At 45.9% G+C, this 20,965-nt stretch overlaps 1 protein-coding gene across 1 annotated transcript in view; it reads left to right on the top strand.

Moving 5' to 3' along the window:
- OIT3 (oncoprotein induced transcript 3) overlaps window positions 1–20,965 on the top strand; it is a 471,035-nt gene that overhangs the window by 344,249 nt on the left and 105,821 nt on the right. The window contains exons 6-7 of the mRNA XM_085603821.1: window positions 2,524–2,684; window positions 8,736–9,148. Of these exons, the coding sequence (XP_085459947.1) occupies window positions 2,524–2,684; window positions 8,736–9,148 (574 nt within the window). The remainder of the gene's footprint in view (window positions 1–2,523; window positions 2,685–8,735; window positions 9,149–20,965) is intronic.

The following is a 20,965-nucleotide window of genomic DNA, read 5'->3' as shown; positions in this document are numbered from 1 at the left end:
TCATAATACACTACGTGTATTTAAAAAGTCTATGTACTTTTAGAAGACAGCAATTAAAGACATTATCCCACCTCTAAGGCCGCTGCCTGGACTTAGTCTAGCAATACGTGGCGGACAAAGAGAAATGTAAGAGGGCTTTTAAGATGTCTGCCTCTTTCTGACTCGAGGAGCCTAAATATTCCGTTATTAAAAGTCCCTGGCACGCACTGACAGCCTTTTCTTAAGATAGATATTACCTGGATTGCAGCAAACAGTGCATTCTTTCTGAAAAAACTAACTCCAGTAGGACAAAAGTTGGTTCTGCTTCAGAGTCAAGTTTTTCTCTCCATCAGTTCATCTGAGATGGTCATTATATGACTCCCAAGAAACATTGCAAAAAACATATTACTGCGATGTTGCGTACAGACCAGGCCTGATTCTTAGGTTTGACGAGGCACATGGATTTGGAGTTAATTGTAGCAAAACTATATTCGCATTCAAAATGTTCTGGTAATCGATTTTAAGCCCACAATATTTGGCGATATTTAGGTGTTTATATTTTGCTAGTAAACCCTACTTTACATCCAACAGGTGCCTAGACATAAACTTTCTCCGCTTTTGTTACCAACCCACAAAAAATCCTACATTTCATAAAATACAGTTTATTTCAAATTAGAACTTCAGGTTTTTAGCTCCCATTCTAAATGTCATCAGTTCTTTTGTCTCTAAGTTTTTGGAGTATGCTGTTCCACAATATTGGCCCCTATGTACCACGGCCGGACTGGGAACACAAACCATCCCCGGCAATTCAGTTGGACTGGCCCAGGGAGGGGGCTGCTAGTGAGAAGCACTGTTGATGCTTTTGTTACAGGGGGTCGATATTGCAGCACTGCTGCAAAACCGCCCGCAGTAACAAAAACGGCCCCCACCACTCAAAAAACGGCCCCCATCCTTATGGCCCACTGGAAAAATGCCCGGTGCCTGCTACGGCCAGTCCGGCCCTGCCCTGTTCCAAATGACACGCCTTTGCTGGTTCTGCATCTTAATTGTATCTGTGCCTGTGTCATGGTATGGTGAATAGATGTAAAAAGTGGTCTCCGTGCTACAGTTGGAGTATAGCCTCTTACTGTAACAGGACGTCCCATTGGAGGGATGTATGAACCAGGCATCATTTAAGGGGATGGCAGGGCAGCTTTGTGTTCATTACGGATTGCCTATGATGGAGATTGGTGGGCTGAAACAAAGGCCATGCTGCACTATTGTGTGAAACTCGTATAGATCTTATTTTGTGAGTGTATATGAGAGTCCTGGAACATACCCACCTCTGGATGCTGAAAGCTGCCTGTGCTTAAATGTCAGTAACTATGAGATGCTGATATTGGGCAAGGTCAACAAAATCACCTTCTCTTGCTCTTTATTGTGGGTACCAAGAGCCTACTGGCTAGGCCTGGGAACCTGTGAAGAATACTCAGTAGCAAGCTCTCCTTCATTCTGCAGACCAACGCAGTGGTCAGGACCATGAGCTACCAACTCAACACACTAAGATCATCCACCTGCTTTTCTCTGGTCATCTCATTGCTTTACAACATCAATTGAAACTAGCGGGAACATTTCATGTATGTTAAATCTCTGAACCTGACATTTCAGGGACTACAAAATAAAGTAGCAAGAATGTTTACACTTAAAGAAGTGAAAAAGATGCCCCCAGCCTTCAATTTATCTCACTGACTCCTGGAGGAGCAGAGGATTCATTTCAAGGTTCTCTGTACCTCTCTCAAAGCTTTTGTGCGCTTGCTCCAATCTACCTTCATATGCAGGCTCCCATCTACACGTTGGTTTGAATCTCTTCTCCAGCCAAATACATCTTTTCTTCCAGAAATGGTTCAGAATGTAAAAGCACTACAGTAGATTCCTGAGCGCCCACAGGTCAACTCTCTTAGACAATCCAACCCTGAATATTAGGCTGCTATGGAGATGTCATCCTTTCAGAAAGATCTGCAAATCTTCCTCCTTATGGATCATTTCAACTGCTGACGTAGTGTGACAGAACACTCCAATCTTTTACACTTGACCCTCAGCCAGCACCCACCATTGTAATCCAGCTGGAGTTCCTACACTCAGCTATGACTCCTACAGCACATGCCATCACACCAGCATCCTCAAGTTTAACGCCTGAAGTACAACTCAACAGCCAAATCAGGCATATTCCTAACACCAACCACTAGCACATACAAAATCCTCCAAACACATAAATATATAAAGAAGGCTCTGTTTATTGTCAGTTCATCGATGGTTCTATGAGGATTGTCCTAGTGTTCAACTTTAACTGCTAGTGAATGGATTTGAGGCCTTTATTTACCCTCTGCCATGAGTGCCCCATTTGCTTGAGCTTCCGTTTACTCTCAGAAAAGGCAAATGGCCACTAAAGTATACATTTTTAAGGAGAGGGCTTGCAAAATTATATTGTTTGTGGAATATTCAGGTATATACAGAGTCTCACAATTAGGAGTCCATCACTAATGCTTGCTTTTGCTTCCCTTGCAGTTCCAGTGCTGTGCAAGTCGAGCAGCATTGAGGTGGCTGTCCCAAAGGATCTAGTTGGAGGGCTGGAGCTGTTTTTGTCAAACTCTTCCTGCAGAGGGGTGTCCAATGGCACGCATGTCAACATCAACTTTAGCTTGAAAACGTGCGGCACGGTGGTCGATGTATGTAATTCTCAACGTCAACATTTGTACCTATCATTTTATAGTTTAAATATATGATATAGCATAGGCCAAAAGTAGAGCTACAAAGAGAAGCGGAAGTTTTTCAAAGATGACTGGGCCTGGTTTACAAAAATGTAAGCAATTCGTGTCTCTTGTTTGTTACAGCTATACCGAAACAGGTGTAACTGATGACAATCATAAAGAACAATCTTATGTGTACAGGATTTCCTTAAAACCGGCTTGCACCTCTTTTTCAAGCCCTAAATTAGCATAATTCATTCACCGAGAAAAAAATGTTAGGTTAGGAAATGATACATATTTTTTAATTAAGTTTAAAAAAATCTTTGTTCTCTCACAAAACTATTTTTCCCCGATATATATTTTCTTCCTCTGCTCCTAATCCCTGCGAAATCTGCTGTGATTTTGTCCCCTTTCTGTAACAGTTGTGCCTGGACATTTCAGCTCAAGTTTAAGGGTTCAAATACATTTGGGAATGCAGTTACAAATGTTTGTAAAGACACACATAATTAGTTAACCCTGAGTGACTGTTCACCACATTATCCTGAGACTTTTCTGACTACTCCTCTGACATACACTTCTGTGACGCCCCCCTCCAAAAAAAAAAAAAAAAGAGAAAATGTAAGAATGAATAGATTATGCAAAATACAAGCGAGTTACACACTCTTTATTTCATTGATTTACCGAAATTCCAGGTATAAGGCAGCCTTATTGTAGCGGTCTAGTTGTCAGCGCGTCACGTGACGTGACGCGGGTACGCAGGTTGACGCCAGGATGCGCGCGGAGGGGTAAAGGCGGAGCGTGAGGAGAGGGGTGCGTGGCAGCGAGCGGGAGAGATAGAGGTGGCCGGCGCTCCTAGGTGTAACTGCTCACTGGTGTGCCAATAAACATAGCGGAAAGATAACAGTTGTTCCGAGTGCTCATTTACCAACATTACAGTGGCGACGAGGTCGGGACGGAAACCGGACCGACGGGGGGAAGCGCAGTAGAAGGCTACACTCCACGTGGCCCCACGAGTCGAAGGAAGACACGCTACCAGGCCATCAAGCCCAAACAAAACACCGCACGGGCCGCCTGGAAGGGGGAAGTCACGAGATACGACCCAGCCAACTGCGGAGATCGACCCCAGGCACAGAGCACCCGAGGAGCGTGGCAGTGCCACGGTACAGTAACCAAACCACAAACAGGCCACAGAGACGACGCCGTTCTCAACCAATAAAAGCACACGAGCTGCCCTCGCACGTAATCAAGCACAGAAAGCGCTGCACTGGCTACCAAAGAGGAGGAAGTGGGGCCCAGTGACAAGAGCCCCCAGAGGATCGAGCACACAAGAAACAACGACAACACCCCAGGCAGCCCCCCGAGTAAAGTCACCGTCGAAACAAGCGCCAAGGAAGCAAAGATGAGTACCCCGGCAGGGTATGCGATTGCACCGGTGCAATTCCTAACGAAACCCGGTGAACCAATGATGAAATGGGAGGACTGGAAGGAATACATAGACAATTTCATAGGGGTTTTGGAGGACGAGAACGAAGAGAAATTCACACCCCAGAGGAAAAAACGCATCCTGCTATTAAATCTAGGGCCTGAAGGTCTGAGAATATACAAGAGCCTAGTGCCCACGAAGAGAGAAGACACAGACGATGACGTGTATGCGCACGCGGTGGAGGACCTGGATGAGCGATACCGCCCCACCGTCTGTGTTTCGGTAGACAGATATAATTTCCAGCAAAGGAAACAAAAGGTGGGAGAATCCATCGAAGAATACGTAGCAGCACTGAGGAAGCTAGCAGCCCCGTGCAGGTACGCACTGTGGGAAGACGAATTCATAAAGGATCAAGTGATCATGCACACCACCAGTACAAACGTGCAGGACAAGCTGTGGGCGAGTGGGGACACCACACTCAAGGAAGTAATGGTCATTGTGAAGAGGGCGGAACTCTCGAAGAGGTGCGCCGATGCTACCAGAAAAGACACAGGCGCCCCAACCATGGTGAACAGGATACAGGAGGGTGATCACCGCAGGGACCAGAAACCCAAGCCTCCCACAACCAAAGGAACCAGCAGATGGCAAGGGAAACAAGCGGACGGTGAGAGCAAGAAAACGTGCTACAGGTGTGGAAGCTGGTCCCACGAGGCCCACGACAGACGTTGCCCGGCCTTCAGAGCCAAATGCATGCACTGCGGTATCATGGGCCACTACGAGAAGGTGTGTCGGAAGAAACAACAGAAAGGAGTGGTGAAATACATGGACCAAAGCGCGGAAGACCCGGAAGACGCCACGGAGGAGGAGGTGGTCACCGTACTGTGCATATATGATCAGGTACTGAGCGTGGACGCCAAGAGATCAACCAAACCGGTCCTGGAAATGTCCGTGGGCGGCATAACCATCTCGGTTGTGGCAGATACCGGATCCCCATTCACCATCGTACAGCGTGCAGTGTGGGTAGAACAATTCCAACCCAAGTTGGGCCCTAGGCTGGAGAAACTAGACATACGACCGGTAACATACAATGGTGATCGCATCCCCATGCTAGGGTACCGACGCCTGTTGTTCGAATTCAGAGGCCGTACGGCGTGGTGCAAGCTGTACGTGGCCGAGAAAGGACCCTCCGTCCTGGGATGGTTGGACCAGGGCGACCTGGGCATAAAACTCGACCCAGGGGGGAAGGAACAGATCCTGCTCACAGACCAGGTGGAATGGCTGGACACAGACAGATGGAAGGAAAACTACCCGAGAGTGTTTGGGGGTGCAGTAGGAAAAATGGAGAAATTTCAACACAAAATAGTGCTGAAGGAAGGAGCCACACCAGTAGCACACAAAGTAAGGAATGTGCCCATTGCAGTAAGGGAAGCTGTCCAGACGGAACTCCAAGACCTGGAGAAGAAGGGCATCATAGAACCCATAACCTGTGCCGAATGGTTGGCGCCTTTGGTGGTCGTGATGAAACCCAACGGGAAGGTCAGGCTTTGCGTAGACTTGAGAGAACTCAATAAGAACATAGTGGTGGAGAAATTTCCCCTTCCCAAGATAGAGGAGATGCTGGCACGAACCAGAGGAGTCCAGTGGTACTCCACCATCGACCTTACATCGGCTTACCACCAGGTAGCCCTACACCCGGACAGCAAAAGTCTCACATCGTTCATTACCCCGTTTGGGTGCTACAGATTCTGTCGCATGCCGTTCGGGCTGGCCTCGGCGGCGGCCGTTTTCCAGAAGATGATGCACCAGCTGTTCAGAGACTGCAAGGACGTGCAGTACTTCCAGGACGATATACTGGTGATGGGCAGAGATAGGAGGGACCATGACCGGACTCTGGAAAAGGTGTTACGGACGCTGGAAGCTAAAGGTCTCACGGCGGAATGGTCGAAATGCCGGTTGGGAATGCAATCGGTGACCTATTTAGGCCACGAAATAGGGCAACAAGGGGTCACCCCCAAGATGGAAAACGTGAAGGCCATCGTTGAAGCTCCGGCCCCCAAGAACAAGGAGGAGGTCAGGTCCTTCCTGGGGATGGCGGAGTACTACAGTAAATTCGTGGTACAATTCGCATCCAAGACCTATAACTTGAGGAGGCTAACCAGAGAAAGCACGGTGTTCCAATGGACACCGGAAGCCCAGGCGGAATTTGAAGTCATCAAAAAAGGGATCCTAGAAGCGATGCCTCTCAAGGGTTACGACCCGCAAGGCGCCACCATACTCATCACGGACGCCAGCGACAAGGGGTTGGGCGCTGTACTCATGCAAGACCGAGGAAGTGGAGAAGTGGAGACGATAAGCTTCGCCTCCAGAGCACTGACGGAGACAGAAGGCAAGTACAGCGTCATTGAGAAGGAGATGTTAGCGGTAGTGTGGGCCATGACGAGATTCCGGCAATTCCTATGGGGTACCCGATTCCTGCTCAAAACGGACCACAAGCCGTTAGTGAAGGTTCTGACGTCGTGTGGTCACGCCAGCGCCACACCCAGGATATCGAAAATGTCCCTAAAATTGTTGGACTACAGATATGATGTAGAGTACATCCCGGGAAACAAGAACCGAGTGGCAGACTACCTGAGCCGAGCGGCGGCCATGGAGCCGGGAGAAGAAGACCCCGCGGACAGAGGAGAGATGGTGGCTCTCATTGAGGATCAAGAGAAGATCATCAGCAGACAGGAGTGGACAGCCGCGTATGACGAAGATGCGGACCTGATGGAGATAAAAGCCCACATCACCCAAGGGTGGCCTGACAAGAAAAAGGTGAAACCCAACCTCAAACCTTTTTATGAAGTGAGAGAAGAATTGACCGTGGGAGATGAGGGCATATTCATATACCGGGGAGACAGAGTAATCCCCCCCACGAATCTCATCAACAAACTACTGGACCTATTGCATGAAGGCCACCTGGGTATTGGGAAACTCAAAGCTAGATCGAAACAGAATTACTGGTGGCCAGGCATGGACATGAGAGCAGAGAGACATGTCAGGGAGTGCCCCCAATGCCAAGGGGCGGACAAAACGTTGAGGCCATTACGCCCGGCTCTGGGGAAATTCGACACGCCCGCCAACCCATGGGAAGAGTTGTCCATAGACATTTTAGGGCCGGTGCTGGATGACCAGAGCGTACAAAAATATGTGTGTGTCCTCATCGACCGTTATTCCAAGTGGCCAGAGATAAAAGTGAGCGAAACGATGGACACGGAGAACATCCTGGAGTTCCTATCGGAAACATTCACCCGAGAGGGAATTCCCAAGTCCATCTTAAGCGACAACGGGCCACAATTCACATCAGAAAAATGGAAACAGTTCATGGGGAGGAACGGCATCGAGGTAAAGCACACGGCCATATACCATCCGGCAGGTAACGGTCTGGTGGAACGATTTAACAGAGTGGTGATGGGGGCCATTCAAGCAGCCATCACCTGCAACAAAGACTGGAAGAAGGCGGTGGAGAATATGGTATGGGCCTACAGGATAACGCCCACAAGCACAGGGTACAGCCCGTTCCAAATATTGAGAGGACGTGAACCTTTCACGCACGACAACAGAATCTGGAAGGAGAAGGTAGTGACCAGTGAATGGTCTCCGGCAGTCGTGAGAGCAAATATGGAGAGGGCTCAAGCCATCTATACCAACAACTACAACAAGAGGAGGAGTGTGAAGGACACTCGGTTAGTGAGAGGAGAATGGGTGAGAGTAAAGTTGGCTACCCTACAAAGGAAAGGAGACAGCAAGTACAGCAAGCCCATGCAGGTCAAGGAAGTGTATGACAGAGCGGCTCTGCTCAGCGACGGGAACGTGTGGTCGCAGGACCGCATGGCCCGGTGCAACAAAATATTGAGATGGGAACAGTGGGAGACGGAAGGCGAAGGCACGGGAGACGCGGATGGAGAGAATAAGGCGAGCGGAAGTGAAGAAAGGGAAGAAGCAGGTACAGGAGAGGAGCAAGGAGGAGAGCAAGGGGGTGAGACCCCAGTGGCAGAGATGGACAGGCTGGGAGGTAATCGGAACAGTGGGGGAGCGATGGCCGAAGGGACAGAACGTGAGGAAACACAGAGCCAAGGGGCTCGAGGGTCAAGCGGTAAGGTGACCAGGAGCGGAAGACAAGTAGTAAGGCCTTCCAGGTTCCAAGACTTTGAACTGGACTGCGAACTGTAAGTGACTTATTGTTGGGTCGGTAAAAGGGGGAGATATGTAGCGGTCTAGTTGTCAGCGCGTCACGTGACGTGACGCGGGTACGCAGGTTGACGCCAGGATGCGCGCGGAGGGGTAAAGGCGGAGCGTGAGGAGAGGGGTGCGTGGCAGCGAGCGGGAGAGATAGAGGTGGCCGGCGCTCCTAGGTGTAACTGCTCACTGGTGTGCCAATAAACATAGCGGAAAGATAACAGTTGTTCCGAGTGCTCATTTACCAACATTACACTTATGTGTCGAAAAATAATCCTTGCCAATCCTTTGAAGGATATATGCAGATTAAAATTAAACAACCATTTTTTTCTTATCTGTGCCTACCTTTTTATCCTTCCTTTCATTCTGTCGTACTTCCTCTTTTCCAGGTGGTGAACGATAAAATAATTGCTAGCAATCTGGTGACTGGAATGCCAAAGCAGACACCAGGCAGCAATGGCGACATTATCATCCGCACCAGCAAGTTGCTGATTCCTGTGACCTGCGAGTTTCCTCGTACCTACGTCATCACGGAGGGATACGTGCCCAACCTTAAGAACTCCCCGCTAGAAATCATGGGACGCAACAGAGGGACCTTCCCCTTCGCCCTTGAGATCTTCAAGGACAAGGACTTTGATGAGTCCTACAAGGAGACTCTCCCTGTGCTGAAGCTGCGAGACTCGCTGTATTTTGGTATCGAGCCCCTGATGCGTGTGAACGGCCTGGAGACCATGGTGGAAAGCTGCTTCGCCACCCCATCTAAAATTGATGAAATGCTGAAATACTACCTCATTCAGGATGGGTGAGTATTAGTTCGAATACTGAGTTTGTCATTTATTCAGCTCACAAGGTGACTCATTTCATTTGACACAACAGACTTTTACGGCTTGCCCCATAATTTTCTTTCAAGCCCTAAATATTTAAAATATTCACCATCTTTTCACATGTTCACAAATAACTTTGTTGTTGTCACTTCTTGGTGATTTGCTGATCTGTTATAAATGAAACATAATGCGTATGTGTTACTTGTACCTAAGGTCTGTTGCTAAAATATCATGGGGCAGATTTACAAGAAACTGACGCATCTGTCAGTTTTCCTGCGCCTCCATGGATGCGCCGTATTTACAATACGGTGCACCATGGCACAAGCATTGACAGATGTATCAGAAATTCTGACCCATCTGTTGCCGCAAAAGTCACGCATTGCTGGAGTCGTGTGGCAAGCACGACTCAACTCCAGCAATGCACGGGGAGGCCTATTCCCAATACACTGCGTCACTCTTTATGCCTGTTCAGGCGTAGGGTTTTGATGCAGTGGCGTCCTAGAAGTGGCGCCGTGAAATCTTGTAGATTTCATGGGGTCACTTACGAGGCTTTTTGTGTGGGAACGCCCACCATGCATACATTATACCTGACGCAGGTATAAAGAGACGCAGGGCTTTACAACGTGACGAATCTCCCTAAATGCGTCACGTTGTAAATGGGCCGCAACGTGGTGCATTGTTTGCGCCGCGTGACAAAAAGTGACGCAACGGCGGTGTAAAAGTGTCACAAGGGGCTTGTTAATCTGCCCCTTTGTTTGTTATAGCTACTGCAAATCATACCAGACCTATAAAATGCAGTTTCAACATTTTGCATTATTCAATTAAATTGAACCATACAGAACAGTTGTTATTACAATTATCCCGTTTTTAGGTCTCGCCTGACCCAGCGCATGCGCTGGTCTGGCGAGACTTATTGAGAGGGCTCCAAAAAGTGCTACCAGGCCAGCCTAGAGCCACAGTGCATGTGCCCGGGCGCGCACGCCGCGCTTTACCGCAATTACTTTCCCTTTCGCGGCCGCTTTGATGTTTGATCGTGATCGCGATCACTTTCACTTTCGCGCCCGCACGGCCGCTTTGCATAGCCAATAGGTCTCGCTTTTGGGACCTTATAAGTATTTAGTTATGCAACTGTTGCATGGCTAAACACTTATAAGGTCCCAAAGCGTGATCTACTGGCTATGCCAATGCGTGTTGCCTTTGAATACAGGGTAGACCTAGGGTGTCTTACAAGACAACACCACGTGACTTGAATCACTGCTTCCCGCTATTGGAAAAATCTAAGTTGGAAACATAGATGGCTTCCACAGCCACATTCTCATGCAATTTAATGAACTGATTTAAAAACGACACGAAACATTGCATGCAGAAACTGCCATGTGTGTGTGTCGAAATGTCAAACCAGATATAATTTAGGTGTGTGACATTGTAGCAAGGGTTTGAACGAAATCATTCGATCTAAAAGAAAATATGCAAAATAACATTTCATTGCCTTAAGTTATTTAAAATCTGTGAAACAAGATGCATTTCCAGAGCATGCAAATGGAGTCAATTACTGAGCCAATTGAAACCTCCTGAAATACACTTCTAGGTCAATAAAAATAGGAGGCAGTGTGAACGCTACACTACTGACCTGGATGTGACCAAGGCTCTGGGCGCCCAGCCGGCCCTCCTCGCGCTCTAGTAAGCCTGTCAACAGCAGTGTGCTGGGATGGCTCCTTAGTTTCCAATAGAGAGCCAAATGTAAAAGGTAGAGTTTTAAAAGGTGTATTTGTATTACATTCTGATTTTCATCCGTTGTCGACTCTGTATATGGGAGTTATCACAGTGTCGTAGATGCTGGTCGCCACTGGAATTATGAGATTGTGCAGCTGTGCCGATTTTTTCATTTGCCACATAATCCATCATCTGCCGCGTAATCTGCAGTTTTTAACAAAAAATGTTTTTGTTTCTAGCTCAAACAGTTACTAAAAATGCAGCAATGCATTGCCGTGCAGTGTAAGGCGCTTTGTAAAGCTGGGCTGGTCACATCTCTGTTGATTATTGCTATATTTGGGTATTAAACTGGTACTAATGAGGTGCAACCAACGCCCAGACAATGTGCCGCATTATGCTGCATAATTTGCCTTTTCTTGCTGCATAATTTTCTTAAACCTGTTGCATAATTTGGCCCTCTCCTGCCGCATAATTCCAGTGGCCCTGGCAATGAGTCAAATTCTTCACTGAATGTTTGGCTCATGCTCACAAGACTGTGTACCATTTTTAGGGCTTGATTTAGATATGGCTGGTAGTGGATAATTCTTTAATTTGTGAAGTAAATGCTCAATAAGAAGGGGTATCCGCTGGTGGAATTACTTCACCCTCGGGATAATGCAGTGGAGGATTTTTCACCTGCACCTAATTCCATGTATATAGTACTCCGGCTTCCAGCCTGCTATGATCACCATCTTCCCTACTCTCATAAACAAGCAGAATTGTATCAAAAACATTTCTAACCAGAGTTTTTGAATTTTTGTAACAGGTGGTGAATTGTTCGAATTTTTGGTGGTTTCAACCTACTTTCAATTTGTGGTGGAAACAGGTGTCTGATGGGTTATCCTTGAAAGCTATACATTTCCGGAAAGTAGACAAAATGATTTCAGCACAGAGTCCATATGTGTAGCTCCCTTAAGTTTTTCCCAAAGAACCTAATTGTTGAAATAAAAAAAGAATGAAAATAAGTAGGAAAAAAGAGGCATAAGTGACAAGCTTTTCTTCTGTAAATCTTTGTCACAATGGGCAATTTACAAAATCAAAACGGTTTCGAAAGTTAGAAATTTAGGGGTCCTGTTTGACGACAAGCTGGCATTTACATCACATGCCAACGCAGTTGTCTTCTCATTTTCTACACTCTTAGGATGATAACAAAACTCCTACCCTTCCTTCCTTCCAGTGCCAGAAAAACCCTTATTGGCACCCTAGTAATGTCAAAAATTGATTACTGTAATGGCCTCTTTATCAATTCTCAGAAAAAGGTCATTAATAGACTACAGATGGTACAGAACTCGGCTGCTAGAATGTTAACAGGTACCCCCAAGTATCTACCAATTTCAGCTGTAGTTCGAAAACTTCACTGGCTGCCTATAATAAGCCAAATTAAATTTAAAGCACTCTGCATTGCCTTTAAGGCCATCCATAAAACCAGACCTGATTTCATGAAGAAGGCTTTGTGTGTCTACACTCCCAATAGACCCTTGCGCTCATCAACAGCCAACCTTCTGAAGGTCCCTCGCACCAAAAAAGCTCCTGGGGTGACAGAAGATTCACTGTCACCACCGCCAAATTATGGAATACCCTCCCTCTATATATTAAATCCTGCCCAACTCTACTTGCCTTCAGGAAATTGGTAAAAACATTGCTTTTTAATCAATAGTCTTCCACTCCTGCCTCGATCTTCTATACAGTCCGCAGCGCCGAGACACCAAAGGGTATTTGTGCCCTCTACAAATTGGGTAAATAAATACATAAATAAATAAATATTCTGTTACATCTGATAGACCCGTTTAGCCACAGGTATGTATGTATAGGGTTTTGGAGGTTTTCCAAAAACACATGCTACCCATAGCCAACAACTAGAGGATGTTGCCTAACTGCTAGCGTAGTCGAACTCAAAGTTGGGGAACTGGCTTTGAGTCTCGACAGGGACGCTCAACATTCTGTGATTCTGGGCAAATCACATCTCCCCGTGCCTACCAAAAATTAATGTATCCATCTGTAACGTAACTGGTGCTCATGTACAGCATTCTGATACCTTCGGGTCGCATTTGTGCTATATAAAACGAATAAAGGTTTTTTTAAATGGAGCTTGAGCAAGTAATTAGTTTTTATGTTAAAAATATAATGAATGAAAAATACATCTGACGAAACATGCATTTCTGAAATGTGCACAAAATACTGAATTTAGGAACAGTGGTTTTTTGTACCCCTTTGGATTTAGGGTTATCCATACTATTGTGATTTAGAGGGCATTTTACTAAATGTCTTCTTTCTTGCACAGTGGCTTACATTTGGAAGCCAAAAATCCAGAGAAATCCAGTTAGTAATAACAAATGTTCTACTAAACTTTGTTCACACACGTCACCCATTAAAAACAATACCCCACCTATGTGGTTCAGCCTAGCGGCTGCAACAAATCATACCCCTAAATGCGACTTAGAGACATCACATTCGACTTAACAAAGTCGATGTTTTTTTAGAGATGTGGGTTGCTGTAGAATTTGGGGCTTAGCTCTGCCACTACTTCCAAAATCCAGACATTACTGAAAACTAGACCTGCAGGGGAGACCAGCAGTGTGTGAATTATGTGAATCCCACAAAGCTATTTTACCCAGAAGGCCATGCAGACCTCAAACTTGAGCTAAAATCACCCATTTTCCTCACATTTCTCTGAGAGAAAGAAACGGAATGTGCGGGGATCAATTAAATTCCTACCACCCAGCATTCCCACATGCCTTGCAATAAACATGGTACCCCACTTGTGTGGCTGGGCCTAGCATGCACTACACAAAACACTTCAAAACAAGACGTGGAGACATCCCATTTCACTGATTGAAACAGACACTATTTTTGGAACATAGTTAGGTGTGGAATTTGAGCCCTGGCTCGGCCACCACCAAGGGAAACCAGTAAAACCCAGACGTTACTGAAAACTGGACACCCAGGGGCATAAAGGGTGGTGTGACTTGTGTGAATTACATGATTTTGTTTTCCCAAGAAGCCTTTGTAAACCTCAAGCTATGGCTAAAAAAAACATAATTTACATCACATATCTGTGAGAAAAAGTTCCAGAATCTCTGCCGAACCAGAAAATTCCCATCACCCAGCATTCACACACTTCTCCCAATAAAAACACTACCCCACTTGTGTCACTCAGCCTAGCACCCATGACACAACAGGCCTAAAAGCAGAACATTGAGACATTGATATTGCCTGTAAAATAAAAAAAGACCTGGTTCTGCAAAAGGGGTAGATATAGTATTTGGCCCCACGCCCTGCCGCAAAAAAGGGAAAGCTACCAAATATGGGCATTTTTGAAAGCTAGACAACTCGGGAAGTCTAGGGTGGTGTGCCTTGGGCAGATTCCACAAAGTTTTCTTCCCCATAATGCCCTGCAAATCTCAAACTTTACCTAAAACCATACACTTCTGTTAGGGAAAGTTCAAGAATCTGTGCAGATCCACAAAATTCCTATCATCCACTGATCCCACACTTCTCCTAATAAAAAAGGAGAAGCACCTGCACCAAGAAGAGTTCAAACCAGGGACCATACAGAGACCCCATCGCACCCTGACCCCAAGGTTTTCCTATCAGAATATTGGGATTCAAATATGGACCCACCTGCCAAGATGTTGTGACCAAAATATTGACTACCAGAATACTGTCTGATATGTTTGTATAAGTATAGTATGACTAAACTTCACATATACATACATTGATAATATGTATATCTTCATACACGCTGCTGTGCAGTTAAGAGTGATAAATCTATACTTGTGTATATAGATTTCCTGTCACAATATCCTACTATTTTACATTTTTGCCACAGTATTTTGGCAGGCCAGTATTTTATCCTCAATATTCTTGCATACAACAGGCCCCAAATAATGCAAGTCCAGACTGTTCTTCTACAAGACTTTATGTTGACCATGGAAGTTCCATGCATCCACCTACCATGCAGGTGGATGCATGGAACTTTGGACTTTGCCCAATCCCCCCAAAAATTCAGTCAAATCCCATAAACTTGGGGACTGATTTAGATGTCAGAGGACGGGTTACTGCATCACAATGGTGATGGATAGCCCATCTGCCGAGATATAAATCCCTTAGGATATAAGCGGATTTATATTTCAGCGGAAAGTATATCTATCACTGCTGTGACGGAGTAACCCACCCGCCGTGATCTAAATCAGGCCCTTAGTCTTCACACAGCTGCTATATCAAAAATGAAGTACAGATTTAATCGAATTCTGTTTGTCATAAGAATCATTTTCCTGTTTCATTTTCATAAAACACACTTGCCTCTGTGTAATGACATGCCTTTGTTCATCTAAATATCAAAAACTTTGTGGCAGCCCTGTGACAAAATTTTGTAAAAATAATTGATATCCTTGAATAAGCCATTGACAATTTAGAAAGTTTTGAGGAGTTTGACCATCACATCCTGGTAAATGATCACACAGATGCAAGTGAAAGGGCATTGTGTAAAAATGGAATGCCCTCTGGGTATTAAAATGATTGCACATAACCAAGAATGTTACTGATGCAAAATCTGGTCTTGGGTGACTTAATGTTAAAGTGTGAAATCCCTTGTGCCACTTCCCTCTGTGCAGGCAATACACTCCTTGATAGAGAAGAGTAAAGGAAGTCAACGAGGTGAGGTAATTTAAATAGTAAAGATGGATGTGTGCTCTTTGCTGTTCATTACATTTCACATTAAATTGATAAACAATATAGGTGTCAGAGGTTCTCCTGTGTCTGTGGAAGGAGGCTTGCTGTGAGCCTAAGTCCGGGTGAGCGGAGTGCTGCGGCCTGCTGGGCGGTTCCTGTCTGGGCTCTTTCCATCGTTAGCGAGGGTGGTTCTGGGGCCGTAGGAACTGCTGAACGGTTCAAGGGGGAGCTGCTCGCCCACCCATGACCATGGCGGGTGTCAGCACGGATGCCGGCCAGATTCCGGTGAGCCTGAGGGGAGTGCTCCGGGCCAGCAGCAGTGACCAGCCTGGGGCACTGGAGGCCGAGCGGCATGTGGCCCGTGAGCTTTTTATCGGATTGTGTGAGGCGGCTGAGTGGAGCGGCATCGGAGTGCGCCCTGCACGGCCCGCAATCCTTTTGCCTGAACCAGGTTCTGCAACGCAGGGGTCCCTACTAGGAGCAGTCTGCAAAGAGGCCTGACTGGTGATATGGTCCTTTATGGTATCTGTCTGTCAGATTTGGCGGTATGCTGATTTATGATGATTTAACACTAGCAAACTAGTATCAGTAATTGTTTTAAAGGGTCTGTTTAACGATTTGTAATCCGGTCTGGACAGTTTTGTGGACAGATCTGTGGATTGCACCTCAGGATCTTTTATGTCTCTCGTGTCACCCTGTCCCCGGGTCTCTAATGGGGAAACGCAAGTTAGTGATGTTGCCCCCATGAATACAGTAACCACTATGCTCGCTTTTTTACAACAAGCTGGTCGAGTTTTAGATAAAGAGATAGAGCTGGTTACTCGTTGTCTATCTCGCTCTCCCATACATCCTTTGCCTCTGGTCTCCCAGGCACATTACCACCAACGCATTTAGTGCAGAATTCAGGACTAACCACCCTGCCTATAGTCCAGGAGAAAGGGGGGTCGCACAACTGTTCCATCTGACACCATGACCCTGTTTGGTTCATTTCCTTCCTGTCTACGGGGTCATGGCACCCATTTGTTACTGGATACTCAGGAAGATCATTTAGTTCCAGTAGAGGACCTTGTACTGGGCACAGGAGCTAAAAGGAAGCGTCCTTTGATAGGTAGTAAAACCAAGCGCCTTAGGGTTGATGGCCCACAGTCTAGCTTGCATGACCCACAAGCTTTTGCTAAATCAGACTTGGTGATCATGTTGGACCTGCCAGCTGCCATGGACACCAAATTGGACCCAATTAAGCAATGTTTAAAAGCAATAGAAAATGAGCTTATTAACCTTAACCAAATTAACCTAGCTGGCCTAACAGCAGTATATAAACAAAAGCCTGAGAATGTCACTCATCTGTCATGCCTGCCCACGCAGCCTGCTTCTCCCCCCTTGTCGATGAACGAGGGGGCATCCTCAACAGACAGACCTAGGCCTAATGCAGCAAACTAGTCGATGTTCACAGAGGAGGGTAAAATAGACCACGTTTTGGTGTATCTGGTAATATCAGCCAGAGGTCAATCACCCTACATTTACCACCGGAATCAACTCCGTATGTAGTGTTCTTGGGATACATACCCCCGCTCTTATCTGGTGTTGCGGAGGACTTTGGCCAACTTAAGAATAAAGTCTTACACTGGTTGAACCTCAACACCATCATAGGCATATGGGTGGAAAGACACATCAACATGGTGCGCAGAGTCAATTGGGTAGGGAGAGCTAAGAGAAATTGTGAGGGTAATTGTGCCAATATTAAATTCAACAGACCCCATGTGGTGGAGAGAATTTTAGCAGCTGCCAACCAGTCTACCCCTACTGGTTCTACTCCTACCATTGTGGCTCTTCCCCTGGGATATTTTTATAGACCCCCTAATCATTTATCACAGCTTGGCTACAGGAACCAGATGAGTTTTATTGTGCTCTCTGCGGGCTGGATGGCCGAGGGGTTGCCCCTGACATAGGACTTTCTAGTAGTTTTGCACCATTTTCATCGTTGGACGGTGCGACTGACTGTCAGAAGTAGTCCCTCTGGAGCTGCTGATCTCTACAGAGCAGAATCTCTCTAGGATTTTTGTTTCTGTGTCTTCTGAATGCAAGGAATGTAACTTTATATCTTGGAACATTGCTGGCTTAGCGCACAAGTTTATTGACCCTGTATGGTTGTGTTTTATAAAACGATTTGTTGTGATTTGCCTTCATGAAACTTGGGCCACTGAGAATTGTTTTTTCCTGGAGGCGTAAAAAACCTTTTTTATGGCTGCCACACCGTTGTGGGCAGACAGATCAATGGGGGGATTGATTGTCTTTGTTTATTTACCAGTTCAATGTAGTCTTTTGTTGTGTTGTATAGAACACACTAGCCCTGTTGTATAGCCGGGGATGGGAACTAGAGGCACAGGGCGCTAGGAGCTAGCCAGCCTCCAACACGAAATTTGAACACAAACAGGGCTGCTCCTAGTCGAGTGATCTACAGGTGTCTAGAGATGCGTGATTGATGGGGGCATCTCACAAAAATGGAGGACTGGCCTCACACACCACCTGGTGTCATGCTTCATCATAGGCCGTCCTCACCCTCTAAAAACTCAGTTTGATAGAGGGCGGGCATACACCTGATGACAGGGATGCACTTCTAAACCAAGTGGGGGGCCCGTGGGTAGTGAAAGTGATCTAAAAACCATTACAGTTGTCATAAAGATTAGTTTTAATTAATGTGACAACTGTATTGTATTAAAAGAAGTGAGCGGTGACTGGGGAACTAATTATCCCTTCACCGTGGTGTTTGTGGTCAACATGTTTCTGCTCAATGTCCAATGCGGGTACGTAGCATTCATCAGGACCATGTATCTAATGGGGCTCCGTCTTTATAATTAAATAATGAAATAAAGAACAACCACTATATGAGGTATGTATTGTCGCTATCCCCACTGGTATAGGACTCCGAATCTAGCCTGTAGAAAAAACAGAAAACAAACACAGGCATGATATGTAGGTTTCTGCTGGTTGTTATGCAAGTAACCATACATCACCACACTATTTTTATCGCGGGTGGTGGTGTGTGCACTTCTTAACGAACTGCGAGAGAATGTCTCTCATGACTTACCTCAGGACTTTAACCTACTTTCTCCATGGGAGGTCGTGGGGGAAGGCCCCCATATTGATATGCTGGGAAAGTGGGAGAGAAAACAAAAGGACCTGATGATACTTAATCAGGTTCACATATAAAGATGCAGGTATATGTTTAAAAAAAAAACATTAATAAGGCAGGTTTCTAGAGTAGGTAGAGGCACTACCTACATCAGGGCGTTACACACGCACCCACATTCACACCAGCTTTCACACTCTTACTGTCTCTCGGTGCACCTTCCGCCGTATAGCCTAGTAGTGTCCGCTTCGCCTCCCCGTCGATAAATGGAAGCGGATTTCGTGAGACCTTATATAGTCCTCCTGCATGTTTAATTGGTGCCAATTGAGGTGTATTGGTAGCACCTGAGTGGGATCTGGTGTCCCCGTAGGTTGGTGCCTGACTGCCTGGTTTTACAGGAGGTAAGTGGTAGCGGCTTCCTTACATGGTTGCGCGAGCCCTCTAGATCACTTCCCCAGTTTATGGGCGTGGTCAGGGGAGGAATCGCGGTACTGCCGTATGGCGTTGGATGAGCGTCCAAGACACTGCGCAAAGTCAGGCATTGCCTGGACTTTTGCTTGACTGAACGGGTCGGGAGACTCGTTATACTGTGTGTAAGAGGTTCCAAAATATGGACTGATTTAGACACCGGCAGGCTTTTAATCATAACGGACTTCCTGCTCGGCATTAAAAAAAGGGCTATTAGAGTGGGTTGTTCATGCACAGTGTGGGCATTGTAACAGTATTTGGTGTTTGGCCTGCTTAATTCATCACCCTATCAAAGGTGTGTGTTGTGGCCATGAGTGCCCTGGGTTTCTCAGACTTGTGAGTTATGACATGGTGCAGATATCGCCTCCCATACATACGCTGCAGCACCAGGGAGGAGGGCTGAGTGGTGGGCACTGCCAAGTGCGCATGACGGTTTGGACAACCCTCTGAGGCCGGCTAAACCGTCATGAGTACTTTGCCTTTCTCCACACGAGCTGTGTTGTACAGCTGGGTGGAGAAACCAACACAGGATCCCAGTCCATGTCTGAGCGCCGATTTGTGGTGCTCAGACCAATCCCAGCGATTACTCAGATACTATTCCCAGCCTGTGAGCAGAGCTCAGGTTGGGAGCTGGGAGCCTGCGTAGTGTGCAGCAGTTGGACGGAACGCGAGGATCGGATGCAAGGCGGCGGCCGTCAGAGCAGGTACGTTTTTTTTTTCTTTATTTATACTTCTGTTTTTTTGTGTGTGTTCCCTCTCCCCCCACAACACCACTTTGCTATTCAAATGGCTGCTCCTGATGTACATGCATTAAACCCAAATACATACGCATTCAAACGTAGACGAATACTTAGTTTATTAAGCATTGTTAGAATTGCAACAAAGGATGTGTAGAGAATTAGGTTAAAGTCAAGGGTCACAAGTAATTTCATATTTCTCCGTCATCAGTGTGTGCCAATGTGTAATTGTCCAGTAATTTATTGTTTGAACTTTTGTAATAACCATTGTCTAACTCTGTACACAAATAGCTGCCTGTGAAGCAGCAAGTGAGACCGGCTGTTTACTTGTGTGAACTTACCACTCTCCTTGCAGCTACAGTAAAGAGATGTTTTTACATTGCCCAGAAGGGCCTGTCTTTTTCTTCATTTTTAAGTTGCCCTGCAACAACAGTTGATGCAACGTATCACAGCAGCTTTGCATTTTGTATCAACTCTTTGTAAATGTAGGCCTTAGTGTCGACTAGTACACCAAGTTTAGTGGGGAACCATACTTTTCTGTTTGAAAATGAAAAGCAAATTTTGCAGGATGCCAATGACCTTGTCACCTAGGGCATCTGTTTCTGGCAGCTATTATAGAGCTGACATTAGGCAATTTTTCACATTGCTTGAGGAGAAATCTCAGCAATTCCCAGTAAACTATTTGGAAGTTAATCATTTTGAATATATCTTCATTTTATGTATGAATCAGAATTAAGAAAAATACTGCACTTTTTATTGAATATCAAGAAAACTCCCGGAATATGTTTGTGCCATTTAATGATCCATTTTAATTTTGACTAACAGCTGCTAACTTGGTTGTTAACATATTTTGAAATAAAATGCTTTTTAAAGATTGCATTTTTATGGCTGTCTTGAAAGCACAGTTATCAAATTACCTATTTTTACAGTATACATAGAATTAGTTTTGGGTCCACCCTCAGAAATATTTCCCTCTCACCTCATGCTGTTAGATGTTTGGTGCATCATTCCGCCTTCTAGAAAGTGCTTCCATTGAA

The sequence above is a fragment of the Triturus cristatus genome, chromosome 1_2, assembly GCF_964204655.1.
Source record: "Triturus cristatus chromosome 1_2, aTriCri1.1, whole genome shotgun sequence".
NCBI lineage: Eukaryota > Metazoa > Chordata > Amphibia > Caudata > Salamandridae > Triturus > Triturus cristatus.
The sequence above is the reverse complement of the archived record's forward strand: the minus strand, read 5'-3'. Positions and strand labels throughout refer to the sequence as shown.